A 21,104-nucleotide genomic window follows, 5' to 3' on the forward strand; every position below is an offset into this window, starting at 1 on the left:
CCCACTGGCCACTGTCAGAGGTCAGAACGCAGGAGACACACACACTCTGGCTCTGACCTTATGTAGACACTATTTCAGTGATCACATTCCTATGTATTTGGGATGTTCACAGAGACATGTCTTCTATTAAAATTAAAAATTCTGTTTGGCAATAAGTCAGATGTAAACACCTGTGCTTTGAGATACATTTAAAAACCCCTAAAGGCCCACCCAGAGTTGTACTTGAGGGGTTCAGCTCATGACCAAAGAAATCTCAAGAGGGGGCTGACTGCAGCTTATTTAACACTTGCTGGCCTACAGCGTCCAACTTAGTTTCTCAGAAGCTGCACTGTATACTGTGAAAGACCCATGGACAGCTTGTAATGGAAGGCTGCCCTGGGACACTGATCTCCATTCTTCCATCAGAAGGTCTTAAATCGGGTGAAAGGCAAGTCACTTAAACTAAATAGGTATCATATGTTCTCCTTGTTTAGGGAGACTGCATTCAGATTTAAGTATGGCCTCACAATGAAGGTATAAAATATGAACTCAAATTCCAAGTTCTCCAAAATATATCATCCTACTTATCTAAGCACTGAACAAGAGAATCACAGAGTACCTTTGTTTCTACTTCTCTAGGTCTGCTTCTTGTCTTGAAATCCACTATCATAGCTCTCATGCACAGGGGAGCTGAAAAAATGCAACCTGGAAATTAGCAATACAGTGAGAAACATCACTGAAAACAGTTTATTCACAACAAAGTTTCCAGGACTTGTTACAAAGTAGTGGTCACATACTGAGAAAAGAAAATAGTATTTGACATGGTAGAGGTTTTGATTTTTCTCTCACACATATCAGATAAAGATTACATCTTGCCCCACACTTGTACTTCCTCACTATTATCATCCCTATAGCTCAACTCACCAAAGACGGCAGTGAAGGAGCTAGGAATTAATTCCTCAACAATTCTCTTACCCACCTTCCCACTCTGCAAGTCCCCCAACAGACACATTCATGGAGATAAATACAGGAGGAGAAATTTTCCTGTGCAGCTAAGCCAATCTAACAGATCACTGCTGTGAAAGAGTGGTCCTGTTCACTCTCTCCTCAATCCTCCCCTTGAGTCAGCTCTAGCACTATGTGAGCTAGCAGTGAGCCAATATAGCTCATTAGTGAGAAAAAACCCAACCATCCCAGCAAAAGAAAATAATCAGAACACAGAAAAAACACAATGATATGCTGGCTTAATGAGCCAAATCAGCTCACCAAGGCACCAAATGAACACCAGTACTGGTGAAATAAAAGGGCCAGAAACACTGGAAGAAAAGAAAATGGCATTGTATTGTGTTTTGAAGTAGCAGGGAAAAAAGCTGCAGATGCTTAGAGACAGCTCCAGTAATGCTTCTACCTGTTCTGAAGTGGTAACAAGAATCAAGAGCTTGAACTTACATGACAGGTAAAACATTAGTATGAACAAAATCCATGGTTAATAAAATCATGTCTGTCTTTCTCACAGAAAGAATATTTTTATTATAGTACTGAAATGAAACAGGTAGCTCCAAGAATGACTCCTACAGTCACCCTCAGATCAGAGTAAAAGAGCCATCATTTCTACTGATGAGACTCAGGTCTGAAGCAGGCTTACTACTTTTACGCTCCTGTAATCTCCCAGTTTTTGTAATGTCAGTGAACAGTTCCTTGACAGCCAAATGTATTTCTTTTTGCTGTTGTTCTTCCTCCTTGTGTTTGTTTTACCCTCTGTACTTTCTACCTTTCTTTCACTCCCCAGTCTCAGGCTGGAACAGGCTAAAAGGCCTCTGAGCTGCATTAATGAATAAAAAAGCTAATCTAGCCTCTCGCAGACTGCAGGACGAGGTTGTAGTGAAGATAATGCAGCTATCTGGCAGACCATCAGCAACAGACAACAGACCACTGGACAAAGCAGTCTTGTCTCCCAATCCCCTGGGCTCCCTACCTCTTGTACCTACATTCCTAACCTTCCTCAATAGACTGTGCAATCCCAAAAACCCCCCCGTTAGATTCACAGGACAGACAGAAAAGCCTGTGACACAATATGTGCCTACAGCTGAACAAGAAAGTGAGTTCAGCTGCAATAGCTCACACAGAGCCCTCTGCAGCTGTCCAGGGCTGTAGGGAAGAGAATGCACACTTCTGTAATTCACCTGGAGGGATTTCTTCTCAAGAGGAGCAGTTCCACAGCTCTGCTTTAACTGCTTCTGTCTCAAGCACAACTTCTCATCAGTGAAGAGGCTAGAAAAGTATGACTAAGGCAAAGGAAAAAAATCTTCCATAGTTCCATATGCCAGCTTATGGGCTTTTCCCCACATAAAACTGCAACAGTAAAACTGATGGGAGGTTGGGTTAAAGAACTCTGTACCACTGTGTATCAGTGAAAGACCGCTCGCTTAAAAAGTGAGTCTGAGACACAGTCTTTGGTGAGGGGGCTGTTCCTTTGGCCTGTGCGCTGTGACAAACTACAGAAGTTTAAACACGTGTCCTCATCTTCACTGAAAACAACAAATCCTTGAAATCCATTGGAAAAGGTCACATCTCACACCTATGTACAGGGCAGGTGTGTTCTACACACACAGAAGGCAGGTGTGTTCTACTGCCAGTCACTTCCCTGATGAAGCACCTCAAGGTCTGTCAGGACTAACATCAGATCAGCAAGGCTAGTAGCTCCTATGAGACTCAATACTGCAAAAACTGTTAAACAGAGTCTGCTCTCCTACCAGTATTTTAAAAATTTCTTATAAATAACCTAGCAGAAAGCAACATTAATTGTTATAACTGGAGACAATCCTAGTCCATGTGAACATGTGCTATCTTTGCTTCTCTCTGCTCCCTGAAAGACTTCTACCTCATTAATCGCATATTAACCATGACTTCAGGAACAAAGTACATGGAAAGGAAAACTTTGCAACTATGCAACTTATTGAGGAAGCCCTAGATATGAACTAAATTAGGCAAATGACACAAACCTTTTCTCCCTCTTCTGGCTCAAGCAACGATTTATCAAAAACCACTGAATACATAGCGGGCAACTTAATTAAAAAGTAGAAACCTTTTCTGATGGAGTCTACTATGAACTTCTGAGCTGCCAAATATGTATCAGGCAGCACATTCCGATGTTTTTTAAGTCAGGCCATACATATCTTGTGTTAAGTATCTGGACAGCAACAGGGCAGTGCAACAACGAACTTCACTCAGAATGCAATTAAATCAAAGCTGGATCTAAAGCGCCTTGACCCAAGAGGCTCAATATTAGTGGATCATAATTTCCAGCATTAACAGGTACCGAAGACTGTTAGGCTTCCAAAACAACAGCTTCAAAAAGCTATAGTGATGTGATGGAAGTGGCAGAAATGGCCAGCCTCTCATTAGGTGAGGCTCTGACGGTATTTCTTCCTCCAGCAAGCGACCCAGATCTTACCGAAAGCCTAAGACAAGGGCCATGCTCTCTGAATACCCAACCACTTACTGCTCACTGTGCGAGGAGACGCAGAGGCACGGAGGGGGAAGAAAAGAAAACCAAAACCAAACAATGAAATAAAAAGCCACGCAACTGCAAATTTGCATTTTAATACTGCTTCCTGTAGTCTTACCGCTACCTGCACAATACCGAAATTACGCCGCAGGGACTATTTACCCAGGGGCCAAACTTCGGCTGCACGGGATGTCTCGGCCCAGGTTAATTCCTACCTTGACGCTGCTAAAGAGTGGCTCCGCAGGGCTGCTCCCCCGCCACCCATTTAAAAAAAAAACAACACAATAAAACAACAAAACAAAAAGAAACCCCAAAACCCAGAAAAACGAAAAAACTCCCAAATCTCAAAATGCCTACACAACCTATTAAAAATACCCCAAACAAAACAAAAAAACCCCCCACCAACAGCTTTTTTTTTTTTCCCTTGAAGAAGGCGTTGGAGCACAAGTTGAGGCGCACGCCCTGCGAGCGCCGGGCGCTACAGCATCACGGCCGCCCCCATCCCCCCGCCCGCCCGGCCCGGGCACGGCCGCCCCCGGCAGCCGCCTCGCACACGCCCGGCACCGCTGCCCCGGCTCTGCCCGGCACCGCCGGCTCACAAAGCCCCGGCAGCGCGGAGCCCCCGCCCGCCGCAGGACGCGGCCCGGCAGCCGGAGCGCCGCGGGGAACGCGCGGAAGGAGGCGGCGGCGGCGAGGAAGGGGGGCCCGGTGGCCGCACGCCCCTACCTTGGCTTTCTCCAGGGGGCTGAAGCGCAGCTGGTGCACGAAGGGGCTCCGCGGCGGCGGCCCGCGCTCCCGGCTGCCGCCCGCGCAGCATCCCCGGCCGCGGCTGCTCAACTTCATGGCGGGGCAGGACAGCGGGCGGGCCCGGCGCAGGAGAGGGCGCGGGCTCTGCGCGGCGGCCGCCGGTCCCGGGTAGCGGCGGCGCCGGGAGGGAGCGCGGAGCGCGGGCGGCACTGGCGGCCGGAGCGCTCCCCGCTGAACGCCGGCCCCCGCCCTCCCGGCCGGCCGCGCATGCGCCCTGCGCGCCGGCTACAGCGGCTCGGCTGCGCGCCGGTTTCCGCGTCGGGTGGGAATGGGAAGCGGCGGCGGGGTGGGCGCGCACCCTCCCACCCTCCTTCCCTCCGCCCACCTACCCACCCTCGGAGCGTCCCCCTCGGGCATGCCGGGAGTGCGGCCCCGCCCGGCGGCGTGAGGGGCACCGCCCGCCCGCTCCCGGTGGGCCGTGCCGGCGCCGCATCCCCGGCGGGAGAACGGGAGTGTGGCGGGGGTGGCCGCGGGGACCTGCCGGCACCGCCGCGCAGGTGCTGGCACCTCGCTCGGAGCCCAGAACGGGGGTTCCGCGGGCCGTGCGGTAGCGGAGAGGAATTTGGAAAAAAAGGGGAACGAGAAGGGGCGAGGGGAGTCGCTCAGGGCCGGAGATGGGTGTTGGGTTGCCGCAGCGGTAACGGAGCGCGCGTCGGTGGTGCTGGGTGAGCATCGCCGCCGTACCTGGGAGAAGCCAGGTGTTGTGCTGGCATCACGTGTCTGGAATTGGTGAGGTCCATGGGGAAACCTCTGTTCCAAGCAAACCTAGACAGTTTTTAATGAAGTCTGGCTAATTTGCGCCATGGGATCTTGACAGAGTTGGCTGAGGAAGTAGCTAAGTTTGGGGTTTAATAAATCTTTAAATAGAAAGTAATTTAGTAAGAAGTAAAGAAAAACATTCGTGTTCTGTCCATTTTCAAAATACCAAGCTGGATGACCTGTTCTTGACTGCTTTAACATAAACCACAGGCAAAACAGTGGAAGAAGGTACAAAAAAGGTTTGATGAAGAAATAAGTAAGATATCCTTAATCACCTCACTTGACTTATAAAACAATTATAGCATTATTTAGTGACATTTACAGGTAAATTGATAAAAGTAACTTCAGAAACATCATGCTTCTGTTTTTAATCTATTAGGCTTAGAACTGCAAAATCGTCTCTGAGTCCTTTGGTTAATACCATATGTACTTCCAGTGGCTACTGCTGTTGAACAGTCAATGGGTTAAACAGAGAAATAGTTCTTGACTTCTGAAATATCAGAAGAATTTTCAGAGGCTAGTGTTCATGGGTTTGGGGTGTGCAAGCTTCTGCAGCCTCAGCATTTTCAAGAGTTTTGCCAGAGATCCAAAATAAACTCACTGTTAATAAAATCTGTGGACGTGCTAAATGGTAACTTAGTAAACTACTGTGAGAGCAACTGCAATGTCATCTGGACTGCTTAGTAAAATTAACACTTTCAAACAGCCAAATATGCAAGCCAAATTTACTGCCAAATTTTCCAGGAATACAAGCCATGCCTCTGGAATGAGAGTTTATGTCTTAGAAAAAGTTGTCTAAAAATCATGTCAGGCAAACTGTTACGGATAAGGTGCAGTGTGTCCAGTCTGACTGTTGGATATACTACCAGCATTACAGTGTGTATTAATGAGAACAGATAGTACAAATAGGTGTGTGTGGCTCTTGACATTAAAGATCAAGTGGTGCAGAAAAGACTGCCAGAACATTACAGTACTGGAGGAAGTCTCTTATAACAGTATGTTTTGAATGCATTATCAATTGGTCAAAAATATCTGCAAGATTTGCCATACTAAAGCTTTTTAAGATGGTAGAAAAGAACATTAAAAAAACAGTGGTCAGGAGCTGATATAATATAATGCAAATGTAATGATTTTAATCACAAACAAGCTCCTTAGTTCAGTTTGGGACTGGTAGTAAAACTTACTGGCCTGTGGTCAGAGTATGTGATCCAATGGTCCCTTTTAAAGTATTCTAGCTGCATTCCAAATGATTTGGCTGCGTTCACCTTTTTTCCCTCTCCAGTGACCTCAAGCCAGTTGCTAGTTCAGCCAAATGGGGCTGATTTCTGTAATGACTGACAGAGTTCTTGCAGAGTGAAGGAGAGGCTCTCTCTAACAAGGCCCGGATGCCACGTAGCCAGGGAGGAGCTCCCCTCATTGCAGCTCCCTTCAGGGATCTTCCAGGCTCATCAGCCAGTATAAGCTGTCCTGTCAGGTCAGCAAGGAGGAGGTGGTGGCCACTGGCTACCCAGCCCATGGCCCCTCAGCGCTCCAGCGCACGCCCTCCTTCTCCATCTGGTAGGTGTAGGACACAAGGTACAATGAGGGTACAGGTTCAGCTGTGAGATGTAAGCAGGCTTCTTTATTTCTGCTGGTTGTGCTTTATTTGCTTTCTAAAGCCAGCTTCCAAAAAGAATCTACTGTTATTATTATTATTATTATTATTATTTGCACCAGAGCTTTTGGTATCTGTAGCATCTTCCTCAGTTATAAAAACCAGTGAAGAACTAGGCACGTGCCTGGTCCTTTGGGTCTCAAACCTTTGCTGTTAAGCACTTTTCTGCATTACTGAGTGCGTGAGGAGTATTCTAACTTTTTATTACTGCTTTCATGGGTTTAGTCAATTATTTTCTAATTAGCACATCTGTAACACCTGACAGAGTTTCCAGGAGACTTTGTAGTTTTATAGAACTCATTTGTTCAGTAGGGATAATATTCCATGAATTGTAATTTGATAACCATCTTCTAGCTTGTTTTAGAGGCTGTATGTACATACATGAACTACTAGGACGTTAAGGGGTGCTTTCCTGGTTTTTGGTTCACATTTGTTGTCTTCAAAATTCTGCTGTGATCAGTATAACTTAAGACAGATAACTTAAAAAATGTACAGCCTAGTGGTCTTAAACTTGCAGGAATGTGTTTCCTGTATCTCTGTAGTCCCTTTAAGCTGAAATTGTAAAAAGATGAATGTAAGTCCTGTTTCCTGTGTAATAAAATTTGCGCAGTGAAGGAACTGAGCGTGAGCCCCGAAACAGGGGCAATCCCATGGCAGGACTTGAATGGAAAAGGCAGGCTAGGAATCTGAAAGCAAACCAGTTTGGCATGTAATAAAGAGAGGGGTGAAGGGACCAGCCTACATGGCAGGGCAGAGTCAGCCACACTGACACGATAGTACTGCTTACTGTGTAGTGAACTGGAAAATTTATTTGAATCCTTCCAGAGACACATGATAAAACTTGCTCCTGGAGCTTTATTATATGACCCTAGGAAGATGGGGTTAAGACTCTGCAAGCATGCATAAAAAAGGGGCAGTATTTTATACTTGTAATACACAGAATCATAGAATTATTTAAAAAACTTGGATCATTTTTGTGAATTAATTTGGAACTTGAATAAAGTATGTCTACTGTGTTGGGGTTTGATTGCTACTTTTTTGTGCAAATCACTAAAGAGGCATAACTGTGATGTTGCTGTCAAGTCTGGTGTGTGCTAAGTAACTCAGCTAATAAGAACTTATAAGGACATAAGGAATTTATTGCAAGATTTATGGAATCTACCTTGCATCACAAGAGGAGAAAATGTGTGATACATTATGTTGGATGTAAGTGTATTATGATACAACTGGAAAAGGAAATGTTGAAGCTGACTATCATGAGAATAAATTGCAGTAAGCTCTCAAATAATCTCCTCGGGGAAACTGTGGAACCTGAAACCACTAAAACGAGACTGCACAAACATCTAAGTGCCATTCTACCCTGAAAAAGCTCTAATTGGTCCTTTCTGTCATTCATTTATATGATTTATAGGGAGCTGTATAAATAAGAGGACTCATGCATAAAAAGCATACAAATATTATGAAATCTGCTTCTCTGAGCCTTGAAGTAGGAAAAGGAGTATTCAATATTTAACAGCTAAACTGGAGTGGTTTTCTCGAAAATAAATCAAATAAATATTCATAAAAAGCAAATATATTGACCGTAGCCCTGAGCTTTATTTCAAAATTTTAAAAAAAATTACTGCCTAGGAGAAGTTCTTGCTTTGATTTTTATGATGGTCCTTGACCTTGATGGCCATTTGGTAGAATCAGCTGATACCTATTCAAGCATGATTCTGGTACACTTCCACCCTCAAAACAATTTTTCTACAGTTGATTTCACATGTTCTGTAGGGGGCTTTTTCCTTTTTCTTTCTTAGTTTTTCTCCATGACTTTAATCACAAATCTATTCTGTGTTTGTACTTGGAAAGGATTTTAAAATATTTGAAAAAAAAATGTATTTTGTGAAGGGAAAAGGCATGTAAATTCATGTTGAATTACTAGAAGTAGTCCAGATTTTTGCAATGAAAATGCACTAACATTTTTCTTCTGATTTGTGAAGAAATGCAGAATCTGTCGGACTTTCTTGAATCTGGAAAGGAATGGCTGGAGCTAATGGCAGGTCTATGGGAAGAAGAGCAGTTTCTTGCTTTGATAGTTAAAAAACAGAAAGAGACCTCCCTCATTAAGGAATTATTAGGAAACATAGCATAACATAACTCAGGGTTTTCAAGAAATAATTTTTCACTTAATACCTATGTTTCACCTCAGGATTCACAGTATTATGGTTCACACATGACCTTGGCTTCAGCTTTGCAAAGAAACTCTTTAGTTCCCCCTGATGATGGCCTCTCAGTAGTGGGGCAGGAGCAGGCTGGTGTTTTAGGTGTCACAGACTGCTGGATGCTGAGCTGTCCACACTTGGTGCACAAACCCTGCCCCTGCACACTACTGGAAATACCCAGCCTTCTGAGAGTGGGTGAATTTAAGGTGCAGTGTGTGCTGATTTCATCCTTTCCCCACTGAGGAAAAAAATTTTTGGTCAGCAGGAGCCTTGTTCAACTCATTCAAAGGGTGATTTAAGACTGTGGAACAAATTGCTCTGCAGTTTGAGATCTGCCTCGTACTTGATCACTTGATCAATAGTATCCCAATTTGTCCCATGTATTTTATTTCTCTCTTATTTTTCCTAAACTGAAACACAGAAAAAAAGAGTCCATACTGGTTCTGATAATATCTCACAGACATTTAAAAATATTTGGTTCTTACGGTTTAGGTCTAGACTGAACTTCTCTCAGTTCTTACTTGAAAAACCACATCCTTGTAAATAGCTGCACACACAAGGTGTAGGAAGTTGAAAATACAGCACAGATAAAAGGAACTAGGTACAAAATAAAGTAGCAAATATTTTCAGTGCTTTACTATGATTGTAGCCCTCTATATATGTGTTAATTTCTCATGTCCTCTTCTCTCTGAGTGTCTTGGCTAAAACCACTTTATGTTTCTAGTTCTGGCAGAAAAGTGCAGTCCTCAGGAGATGAAACTGTCCCTGACATAAGATAATCTTGGAAGGTAGGAATGAAATCCTTGACTTATCTGTGCCTTATCAGGTACATCTGTGGTTTGCATGCTCATCAAATTCTACAGATGTACTTGTGCTCAAAAGAAGGAGTATTTCTCTGCCCCCGTGTAAATCCCATGCCCAGGTATACAGCAGCTAAAGCTCCATGACTGTCGTCATAATTTCTGCAAGCTAGGACACTGAGTAAATATTTCCCGTCTCCCAGATCACACTATATAAAGTAGATAAGAACATCTAAAGCTTTCTGAATACTCCACTTTTATCTTTGTGCAAATATTGCAATATCTTATGAAAATGCCTTTTGAATTCCAACACATTTGAACTGTAGTTTGCACTTGTTCTCTTCCACCCACTTCCTATGATTTCTCATTTCTAAGTTACTGTACATATTTACAGAGGTTTTGTATTAGGCAACCTTTATTTAAGGAGTGCTACATTAACATTATTCAGAAGAGCAGTAAAATGGTATCCAAAGATTTATTTTAGGGTTTATTTTATTTTTCATTATTCACATAACAAAATAGTCATAGAGATTGCCAATAAGATGAATCAAATTCATATAAATGATTTCACCAGAAGCAGTCTTCATGAAATTAATATCAGGATCCAATTGCATCCAATACTGTTTTCCAATCACATTAATTGCTTAGTTTAATTTTCCTGAAGTAGTATAATACTTAATATATTTTAAATATTTATTTACTATAAGCTAGTAACACTGGCTAAATATGCAAAGCATAATATTCAAACATGTTATGCTTTTGGAAGTGCAAATAGGATGAGATGCCAAAAGATCCCTGGGCAAAAATGTCCAGATTCAATCTGTTGCCTTGGGAGGCAGATTTTAGGGAGGGAAAATCACAGCCTGAAGCCAAAAGAAGACCATATGGGAGTCCCAGCGGTGCCAGTGGCCTTATGCCCAGCTCATGCCCCTGCCCCTGCCAGCTCCCTGGCAGCTGCAGCCCTCAGATGGGACAGGGCAAGGCAGAAACAGGCATCCATATCTTTCGGATCTGTATACTCCCCACACTCTGCTGGGGAAAGAAGCAGATTAAGTAAGTCTGTGTGTGTGCATGGATGTTGGTGGGGAGAGCAGGGATACAACTGCTCTCCAAATACAGATGGATGCACAGGTCTTCCACGGGGTCAGTAAAATCCAGGGGTTGTGTGAAAATGAAAAATATGGCTGTGCCACAGTGAGTGTTTTTGGCTTCCACAAATAAGAACCATGAAGGGCTGCACCTGTATGTCTGTGAGTCAGGATAGCCCAGAGGCAGGACAGGACACAGGGACAGCAGGCAGTGTTGCCAGGAGAACCAAGTAAGATGATAAAGAACTGCCAAATACAGATACATTGCTTCAGGATGCGTCATGGACTGCGTCATCCAGTGGAATAACCTATCTAAATCTAAGCATATTAAGTTCTCCAGTGAGTTTATTAATGTGGGCTAGCACCATCTGTTTGTGGACGCAGGGCGTTATCTCTCGTTAACGTGATATGGCAGTTAAATTTAGATGGGCTCTTCCATGAGCTCAGAATTACTTAGCTGTTCTTCATGCTATGAATGATTTCTTGGTGCTGGTGAATAGAGTGGTTAGTTAATATGACTGATTGTACCTAACTTTCCTACAGCTTTTCTTAAATTCAAGATCATCTTGCCAATAAAAAGACGATTCTTTGAATAGAACATTTTGTGTTAGTAACATTTCAAAGGAAATATTTTACAACGGTGAGCCATGATGACAAACAATAAGGTTGGCTAAACAGAGTGTGTTAATTTGATGTGAAAGTTTTAAACCCTGTCAAGTAGTTATAAGTAGTTCAGTAGTCATTTGAAATTTGAAATCATTAATTTGAAATGATTCAGTTGTAAATTGCACAGTCCTGTTCTATACTAATCTTGTACTTGGATTTTAACACTTTTCATTGGCTTTTGCCAAAAGGTAATTGATTTTTTATGTCTGCTGTGTAAAGTGGTAAGTAAGTGTGTAAGTATCCAGTTTTCAGTTTGCAGGAGCTCCCTACTAGTAACTTTTGATTCATTCATAGTGTGCTATTGCTGGCTGGATCAGATAGTTTTCCCAGAACTCTGGTAAGGATGGGTATCTTAGAAAATCTACTCAGTGGCAGAGAAGAATAGTCATAGTGATGGTTTGCAGAGCAGCCCCTGTTAAACAAAACGTCTTACAAGAGCTTTAAGCTCATCTGTGTGGCATCGCACAGCTCCCCCACAACCAGCAGTAATCACAGGTCAGCCAGCAGAGGTTTTGCAAAGGAGCAGGGAAGATTATTGCCCCTGTGCCTTGCTAGCAGTACAGAGCTACTCACTTGCTGTCCCCAGGAGGCAGAGGTAGTTGCGTGGCCTGCGTGGTGGCTGTAGCCCCTCAGCAGAGCAACCCTATCTGTGTCCTTTGATGCATGTGCTCTAATTCTCTGGCTCACATCACAGTGAGCCAGAGAGAAGGGAAACAGTATTCAGAGATGATGAATTTATTAAGAGGGCAAGGAGATCATCAGCCCACAATCAGCTGATTCCCCCCTACACAATGTTCAGGCTTCAGCTCATGTCACTAGCATGCATTAACATGGCTCTCCCGTTTGGATTGAGCATGGGTCAGTCCTTTGCAGCATGGGTGAGATTGTTACCAGAGGATCACATCCTCATAAATGACACTAGTCTGTAAGTGAGGTTTCAGCCTGAAAACAAAAGAATATTCTGTGGTCTGGGAAAAAAAACCAAACCAGCTGGTGAGAAAATTGGAGTCTGATGTACCTTGTAGGATTCATAATTACAGGCACTTTAGGAGATTGCCAGTGGTAGATGACTCTAACCCTGCAGAAAACAACATCATAACAAGATCCAGAGACTGGAAGTAGAAGCTAAAAGCATCAAGATTCAAATTAATTTGGAGAAGAGCAGATTTGGGAAAAGGCTAGTGAAAAAAATAATTAAATATTCAAAGGTTTCCTTTCAGATGCTTACATTTCTTGCATTAGCTGTTGTAGTAAATATTTTCAGTCTTTCCTAATGGAAAGAGAAATTCATGCAAAAGTCACTGTCTGGGATTTGGGGCAGAAGTTGCAGAGATCAGTTTATGTGGTCATGTGGTGTTCTGCTTGAATGGCCATTGCTCCAGAAGTATGGTGGACTTTACCTCTTTCACTAGTGAGTTAAACTAATGGACTGCACAGACAATCTACCAGCAGCCAGGGACTTGGGCGATGATTCCAGTCAGCATCAGAGACATAAACCAAAGTGTAACCGGTAGCCAAGCTGAAATATGAAGGCTCATCTGCCCTAAAAATCTCAAGTTCACTATCTGTAGCATGGGAGAGACTGTTTTTGTCACTTGAAGTGTTTGTGAAAGTCGGGGAATGGCAATGACTTAAAAGGAGGTTTCTCAGGAAACATCTTTTTCTTCAGATACACGGCTGCTATAGTGTAAACCATTTTTTCTTCTCCTTTTTAACCACTCTTTGGGATTATTCAGAAAGCTTGAGAAAAGTTTATTCCCCTATCTGTGTCTCTTTTGAACCATTAACTCACTACCTTCTGATGTCTGACACGATGAAGAGAATCTTTTATACTGCTTTTCACAGTTGAACCATGCCAGAGTCCACAGCGTGTGATGAGCACCCTCTTAGTTTGGCTCTCTCCCTTGTGCTGAATGTCAAATTTTTAGTCATTGGCTTATTCTATGACTTGCGAGTAATATAGCTCAGCATCCTCCTGGTTCAGCAGAAGCTTTGTGACTGCATCATAGTTATAAAAATATACAAAATATAATAATAATAATTTTTATATATTCATGCACACAGATGCATACACCATACTTTCAGTTCTTGGTCTCACATCATTTACCATATAGGAACTGGTTGCATGCAGGTAATTTGTTGCCACAGACCACGTACAAAAACTGTAGTTTCATATCTTCTTTCAAAAGATACAGGCTGATCAACCCCCAATGTCTTGTGCTCTTCTGTGAAACCCCCAAACCTCTGTTACACTGGCATATTGCTCTGCTTCACTTGAGACTGCTGCTTAAGGCTCTTTCCTCATACAAAAAACCCAAAGAGGGTCAACTTCACTGTATTTTGCAGTAAAGAGGCATTGACAAATTGTGCAGTTGGCATTTGTTTTATTGGTAGATTTTCTTAGCCGGTCTTTATATTCCGCTATGTTTAATCTTAAGTCATGGAGTGTGCAGCTTTTGATAACTAAATCAAAATTGTTCTTCATCTATTATCATTTAAGTTGGGGCAGGGTTATTCTGTAGCAATGAAGGAAGGAGCAGAATCCTACATCTGCGTGTGGAAACTCCTGAAAGGAGCAGATTACAGAAAGGATAGCAGCTATGCATATCTGTCCTTCTTTGATGGGTTTCAATTAACTGCCAATTCCAGTTAGCTGGCAGCAGTCATTAAAGAGGCTGCAAACCCATCTGCATTGACCTGGTAGTCATGGGAGGAGGCTGCCTGGCCCTTGAGAGCACTTTCAAATTCAGGAAAGCACGATAGGCTTGCTTTGTGTTTTCACCACAGGCTCCTCAAACCAGAGTGAATCAATCCAACAGGTCTGGTGGAAGAGGACACATCAGAGAGCCTGATGGCTTTGTAAGTAACAGAGTGAGTCCAAGGACTTCTGCTCTGGAATAGCGACCAATGTTTTTTCAAAACCCTAATGAATGAAAAGAGGCGAACGTAGGACAGCCCTGTTCGCTGCACTGAAAGGTGTTTTTTTGCCATCTCTGCAACCAGAAATACACCATGGCAGCAGTGGTTTCAGTACCTTTTCAGTTCTTTGGGACACGAGAATGCAGCCTGACTGTTTCTGTGAGGTAGCACCAGGGCATGGGGCAGGGGAAAAGACAGGCAAAGGAGGAGATCCTCAGTAGTGAGGGCTGAAAATCTGGGAGAGGACATGGAGCTATTTTTATTTTGGGTAATATTCTGAGCACTCAGTGTCCATGACAATTCCCTTTAAGGAACTCTTTTACTAGGTGCACAGGTGTGCAGTCTGTAGCATGGAGTTAAGGCTCAGTGAGGTAAGGCAAAGTGGGCTTCCCCTTCCGTCAGAGTTTCATACAAGGGACATCTGCAGTTCAAACTTCCAGCAGCTCTGTCGCTCCCTTTCTTCTCTATGTCTTGCTCACCCAGGATAGGTTAAATGGATCAGTCAGACCCAGCCTCAGATTTCTCATTTGCCTGTCAGTACAGATTTCAGTGTTGGTCAGCCTAGGGCCACAGTCAGCAATTCCTCTCTTCTAACAAAGTAATTATTAAAGGGATTTGAAGCCTAGAGAGGAAAACAAACTGTCTTTCTCTATTAAGAGTGATAAACCAGTCTTACTATAGTAACTAGACTTCTCTGTAACTCTAGCGAACAACAGAGAAATATTCTTTCCACGAGGAAACTCAGTGTATTGGCTACGTGAATCTCACCAGCAGCCCACATGACTATGTGGTATTTCCAAATGGATTGCAGCACTCTGTACTGCTCCTTCATGATGGCAGTGTGGAGTTCTGTCACAGCAAGTGATTTATCAGCAGTGTTCCAGTGACAGCAATTGTAAATGGTGATCTTCCAGATGTCACAGGAACACCTTACTTCCTGAAATCTCACGTTAGTGGATGGTGGCAGTACATTTCTGACACAAAAATTGTGATGGTGCTGCCAGCTATTGGGCTGTTCCACCAGAGGAAGCTGTTTTGAGTCAAAGACAGGCAGTTCTTGCAGAAAAAAAGAGTCTCTTTGGGAAGACTTCATAGTCTGCTCAGTTTTAGCTTCTTCCATCTCACAATGCACATGAACCCAACTCTGCTGCACACCAGTGCTGTCTTGGACTGAACTATGTCTATTTTTGGTTCTGTACTAGTTCTTAACTTTCTTTTCTCATCTTGGGAAGTGATAGTACTTAAACACTTTTGAAGAGGACAGATTTGAACTTTTTGATTCTCTCACTTGGAAATACTTTTTCCTATCTTTGATCATTTCTGCAACTCATCTCTGGAATATCTCCAGTATTCCAACATCCTTCTACATATCTTGATGTTATGAGAGGGGCTGAAGAAAAAGCTGCTCTGCTATCAGATGGAAGAGAGTATGGGAGAAGGTATCAGTAGGAGTTATCCAAGAAGTCAAAAGAATTAATGCCTCTTGTGATGTGGATCTACGCTGCAATATCTGTCAATGGAATAGCAAAAGCGAGCGTCTGTGAAGAGCATTATTTAGGACTTTTTTTCTGTGTTGACCTGTCAAAAACGAAGAAGATGGTAACCCTTATGGAAACAGTGAAAGAGATAAAAAGAATAGCAGTAAGAATGAAGATGATCCGGTAAAGAACTTGCATAATACGTGCATATAGATATTTTTTCCTAAAGCAGCTTTCTGAGAGATGTGGTTTCTGCACAAACCTGCTTTGTAGAAAGTGTTTGAGATGCATCCTTACAGGCTTTGTGAAGTTTTGTTGCTGAAGACTGGGGCAGTCTCTGTGATGAGAAGACTGGAACATGAGAATGAAATGGAAAATATGCTTGTGAGTACTTAGTGGGTGTGAGGAAAAAGCAGAATTACTGCAGCCTAGGGATCTAGGAACGTGGATTGAGATCTGCAAGGCTCCACTTCGTGTTTGCTCGTTCACCAGCCCATGAAACAACTTGTTCCCTCTCAATGCAGCCGGTTAATCTGTTTATGGCTTTCGGAAAGCTAGGAGCACCATCTAGCGGAAACGATGTTGGTCCAGCAGATAAACCTGTTCTTACAGGACAACGGATTTTGTCTTTCCATTAGAAGTATTTACACTTGCTTTGTCTTTATCTACAAGCACAGGAGAGAAATGCAAGTCTAACATCACAAATCAAATGAATTGCACAACTGTTTTTATTCTATCCTCATTCGTGTCGAGCCACTGTTACTATCAATTTTCATGTCCATCGTAAGGATACAATACCACTTTAGACAGTCCTTTCTTTTTAAGTGCTGTGGATTCCCCACTGCTATACTAAACATTTGGTGTTTTCATGTTCGTATTACAGTATTCAGTGTCCTCACCAATTCCCTTAGAGTCAGTTCATGTGCATGTAAATATCTGAACTACAACTGAGGGGTGCAGAAGAATCTGGTACGAGGGTAGAGTCTATTTTCCATGAATAATCGGCGCAACAGAAGACCATCATAGGAATTGCAAATTATCTGTAGAAATAAATGGTTATCCTTTCAATTCCTATGCTTTATCTGTAGTAAGTTTTGGCATTAAACTCTCAAAGTTACCTCTTAAAATATGTACTTTCTAACATTTTATGAGAATAATTTTGCTCTGAGGAATAAAAAATAAATGAGTAGATGAACTGCTTCAGGCTAGAAGAGAGCCTTGTGAATGTATGGAAAAGAATATGATAAAGATCTCCTGATTTTTTACTATTTTCTCATAATGTGGTGAGTAGAGCACATTCAATGAAGGTGCCAAGTGACCTATTAAAAGGAAAAAAATGAAGTGCCTTTATACACAATTTATAAACAGAATTTAGAATTTAGAATGTTGCAAGATAATGTGGAGACCAGAAACAGGTTTAAAAAAATGGGATTAAGCATACTTTTGGAGGATAAACCTGATGTGGCTGTCAAACTCAGCAGTCTAGCTGCAGCCCTGGAAATTGCCCAGCTGCTGCTAACTGGAAGCTGGTAGGATATAACAATCTTAAGAGTAGAGGAGTGGCTGGACTGGTACAGATCATGGGCTAACTAATCCATTATCCTGTCTCCGACAGTGTCCGAAAAGCCTATGGCTTGGGAACAATAAAAGCAAATGTATGAAATACTTCCCTTGTAAAACTTCCCCAGCTGAGGGTATTTCTTGATCTCTTTTTTGCAGCACTCAGGACCTTTTAAGTGCTCCTGCAGCCTCTGTTTGACACCCATCAAACTTGAAGCTGCAGCCTCTTGGTCAAGGAGTTTCTCAGCTCTCTATCTGCCATGTGGTGAGCCACTTCCTTTTGTTTGTTTTGAGTGTGGCTGCTACTAAATGAATTTTGTGGCTCTTGCTGCTGTACTGGACAAGAAAGGGAACAGTCAGTCTCTTTTCCATTCAGGGTATTGCAAAACCACTCACTGTGAGCCATTGCTGTCCCCACATGTTACTGCAGAACTGCTCCCAAGCTCCAGCTCTCCTTGGTGCACAAGGGCATGATTAAATTCCAGCTGCTTCAGGGGGTGTTTTCACTGCAGCATAAGGCAGATTGCTCAGGGCTACTGTGGTCCTTTTCTCTCCTCTTTTTCTTCCCTGATCCTGCTCCTGGCTGCAGGCTCCTGCCTCCTTGTATCAACATCCATGCAATTCAAGACCTGTGCCTGTAACAGTATTGGGATGCTTCCATTTCAGTTTTGAAAATGTGGCGCAGGGATCCCTGGGCTGGATTTTCTCAGAATGGGCTGAGATGAAACCAAATGGGCTTGAAACAAAAAGGCGCAGGTTGCTTAGGGCCATGTCTCAGCTCAAAAACTTTTTAAGACCTGAGAGAACTCTGCTGGTGTTTTGTCTTCTACCACAGATCCTGCCAAGTGTGGGGTCCTGGGGAGAGGGCTGGGGGTGCATAGGCTGCCAGAGGGGCAATGTGTGCCAATGGCTCAGAGCATGTTCCTGGGGCCAAGTAAAATAAGTCTGCCTTTGGAGCTGGACTCAGACATCCCGGACTTAAACAAGCATGATGATACCACATGTCTCTATTTTGCCATCTCTGTATAAATTGGGTAACTGCTACTATCATATAAATTATGTTTTTACAAACCAGGAAAAGCTTCTAGATCAAGAAGTTTGCTTGAGACAGACTGGCAACCTCATCACCAATATTTATACAATCCTTTTCTTCTTCTTCTTCTTTTTTTTTTTTTCCTTTTTCTTTGCTTCTCTGTTGCTCTTCCAGACTCTTTCTTTCCATAAACTTGCCTTACCTGCAATTTGTTTCCTTCCAGCCTTATGGGTTTGCTTTGCTGTAATGTATGCAGCATAAAAGAGGATGTTAAGGATGGGAAAGTCTCTCTTTTGGTGAATTTGGTGTAACCAGGTCACTGATGTTGTTGCAGCTGAGTTGGCTGTCTTGGGAAAGGAGTAGTGCTATTTGAAACAGCAGCTGCTTTTGTCTGAGCCTCCAACCTTGTAAGTATGAATTGTGCCTGTGGCAGCAAAATTAATGGCTAACATAAAAGGAGAAATAGAAAGCAGGTGGCCTCTTGAAAAAACAGCCAGAGCTGCAGGACCACATTTGTACTACAGAGCACATCATCAGCCATGCCATTTTCTTTACCCAGAGTATTTTTTGTAGCCCTTTTCCGTAACCTTACTCCCTACCTGACCTACAGTCCTCCCAGAGGCCCATCCATCAGGCTGGGGAACTTGATATTAAAGTATAATTAAGATGAATATGTTCAGACCCTGGTAAAAGGACTGCAAAACCCTGCAATGTTGCACTTGTATATTCATTTATATTTGCTGTTCAGATGCTTTTATTTGTAAAAGCAATTGAATCATGAACACCCCTATACTTGAAAGAATGTGGTGCCATCATGCAAGGCAACATATAGTTGAAGTCTGCATCTTCCTTTCTAATTACAGTGAGTGACGTCTCTTTGTTGATTCCTCTCTATGTTCCTCAAATACACTAAAAGTCCCTTTTTCACAGATGAATTGGAGGCATGGAGATCAGGGGGAGCTGCTTCCTAACATCTGTATTTCTTTTAACAGATCTGCAGTCTGATCCACTACACCAGAGAATCATTCCCTAACAGTGGCACAACATACGAACCTTTATTTTAAAGAACTTTTAAAAAACCCCTGCCTTTTAAGATAGGCAAAGTGAGCTACCTAGGGGTTCTTATGTGAGTAAAGGCTGATAGACTGGGCAATCCATCTGAATGGGTGATTAATTCACCTAAGTCTACATTGTGTGATACACACTGATACTACAGAACGAATTATTTGTAACATTTTGTAAGTACTAAAATTAATGTTGTATGAATTTGTCATTTCAACAGAAAAGTTATAGATTTTGTGTATTATAATTTCATCTTGTTAATGTAAAAGAAGGAATTTTGCTTTCACTGGCCTCTTGGGAAGCAAAAAAATAGTGTATCTAATTATCTGAACACTCAGGAACATAAAAGAATAGCAAGTGGTGAAATTACAAATCTCTTGGAACAACTCCATGTTTTCTGATTAAACTCTATTTCTGGTGGCTCTCAGCAATCATGTTCCTCCTATGTTCATAGTAATTGCATGTGTCAAAGCTGAGGCCTTCTGTAAACTGTACCAAATGAGTTACAATTTTAATTTAGAAGGAGATAACTGTATTTGCCCCTGCAGGCAGATTGCATCGGGTCAGAAGTTTAAAAACGAATAAGAAGGAGAGTAGGGAGGAGGCTGGAGGGCCTCCAGGTTAATAATAAGTAGAAAATCTAATAAGGGTTTCATTACAACAGTTGAATTTTAGGGGAGGGAAGGGAAGAAAAAATGCAATTTGCAAACATGAAGCCAAACTCTGTTACTTGCATATTATCTGTGTGTATGAGTGCACATTACTAACTGCATGTGGGTATGTTTGGCTTTGGTTAGGAACTATTTCTGTATTTTAGGTAATATATAGGTAAAGGCTACAGTGCACTTTACTCCTATACTAAACGGATGAAAAATTTTGAAAAAAATTTTCAAAAACTTGCAAGGTCTCAAAACCAAATGTATTTTCACAATTTAAAAATATCTAGTCAATCCCTATAATTGCATTATCTTTCAGATTGCTTTTGGCCTAAGAAAGACAGCAGATAGTTTTCTTAATGCTATGTTGCATTTTTAAAAGGTTGGTGTCCTCATGAAGAATAAAATTTTTTTTTAATCTAAAATCTTCTTTTTTTATTTTAAATTTTAATCAAGGCTATTAGAAATATGTTTGAATATGGCTATGAAACTGCACTAATTTTGTGTATATTTGAAAGCAATCACTTTAGCAGTGATTAGATACTGTCAATAATTTTGCTTAGTACTAGGATATGAAGGTTGTTTTCGCCTAACCTATACAGAAGACCAGTCAGCCCCAAAGGTTGTTTGAAAAGAATGAGCTCTTACTACTGCTTATAATTAAGACATAATTTAATTTGTCTACAGCTTTGCAAAACTTCCCCTTTAAAGAGCCTCCTTCAAGCCGATTCTGTGTTTGTGCATGTTTGATTTTCACCTGAAATGGTCCAGTCATTTCTCAGAGTGATATTACAAGAAGAAGCCTGTTTTGTACCTGTTAACATTTTCTTTATAATTACTTCATTACAAAGCTGTACTTCCTTTGTGATTCAGTGCAGGATAGAACCATAGAAGGGTTTGGATTAGAAGGGGCCTTAAAGGTCATTCAATT

General features: G+C 42.3%; 1 protein-coding gene across 3 annotated transcripts in view; it reads right to left on the reverse strand.

Annotated features, from left to right (window-relative positions):
* Window positions 1-4,462, reverse strand: part of LPCAT1 (lysophosphatidylcholine acyltransferase 1) — a 68,003-nt gene extending 63,541 nt beyond the window's left edge. The window contains exons 1-2 of one of the 3 annotated variants that reach the window (XM_039572119.1): window positions 4,214-4,380; window positions 599-669 (exon numbers count right to left, since the gene is read on the reverse strand). In XM_039572119.1, coding sequence (XP_039428053.1) covers window positions 599-669; window positions 4,214-4,304 — 162 coding nt within the window. In that variant the 5' untranslated portion in view covers window positions 4,305-4,380. Of the gene's footprint in view, window positions 1-598; window positions 670-4,213 lie in introns of all 3 variants that reach the window. The other 2 variants (XM_039572138.1, XM_039572123.1) reach the window with 2 other exon arrangements.
* Between the last annotated feature and the right edge of the window lie 16,642 nt (window positions 4,463-21,104).

Source organism: Corvus cornix, chromosome 2 (assembly GCF_000738735.6).
Source record: "Corvus cornix cornix isolate S_Up_H32 chromosome 2, ASM73873v5, whole genome shotgun sequence".
In the NCBI taxonomy this organism is placed as follows: Eukaryota; Metazoa; Chordata; class Aves; order Passeriformes; family Corvidae; genus Corvus; species Corvus cornix.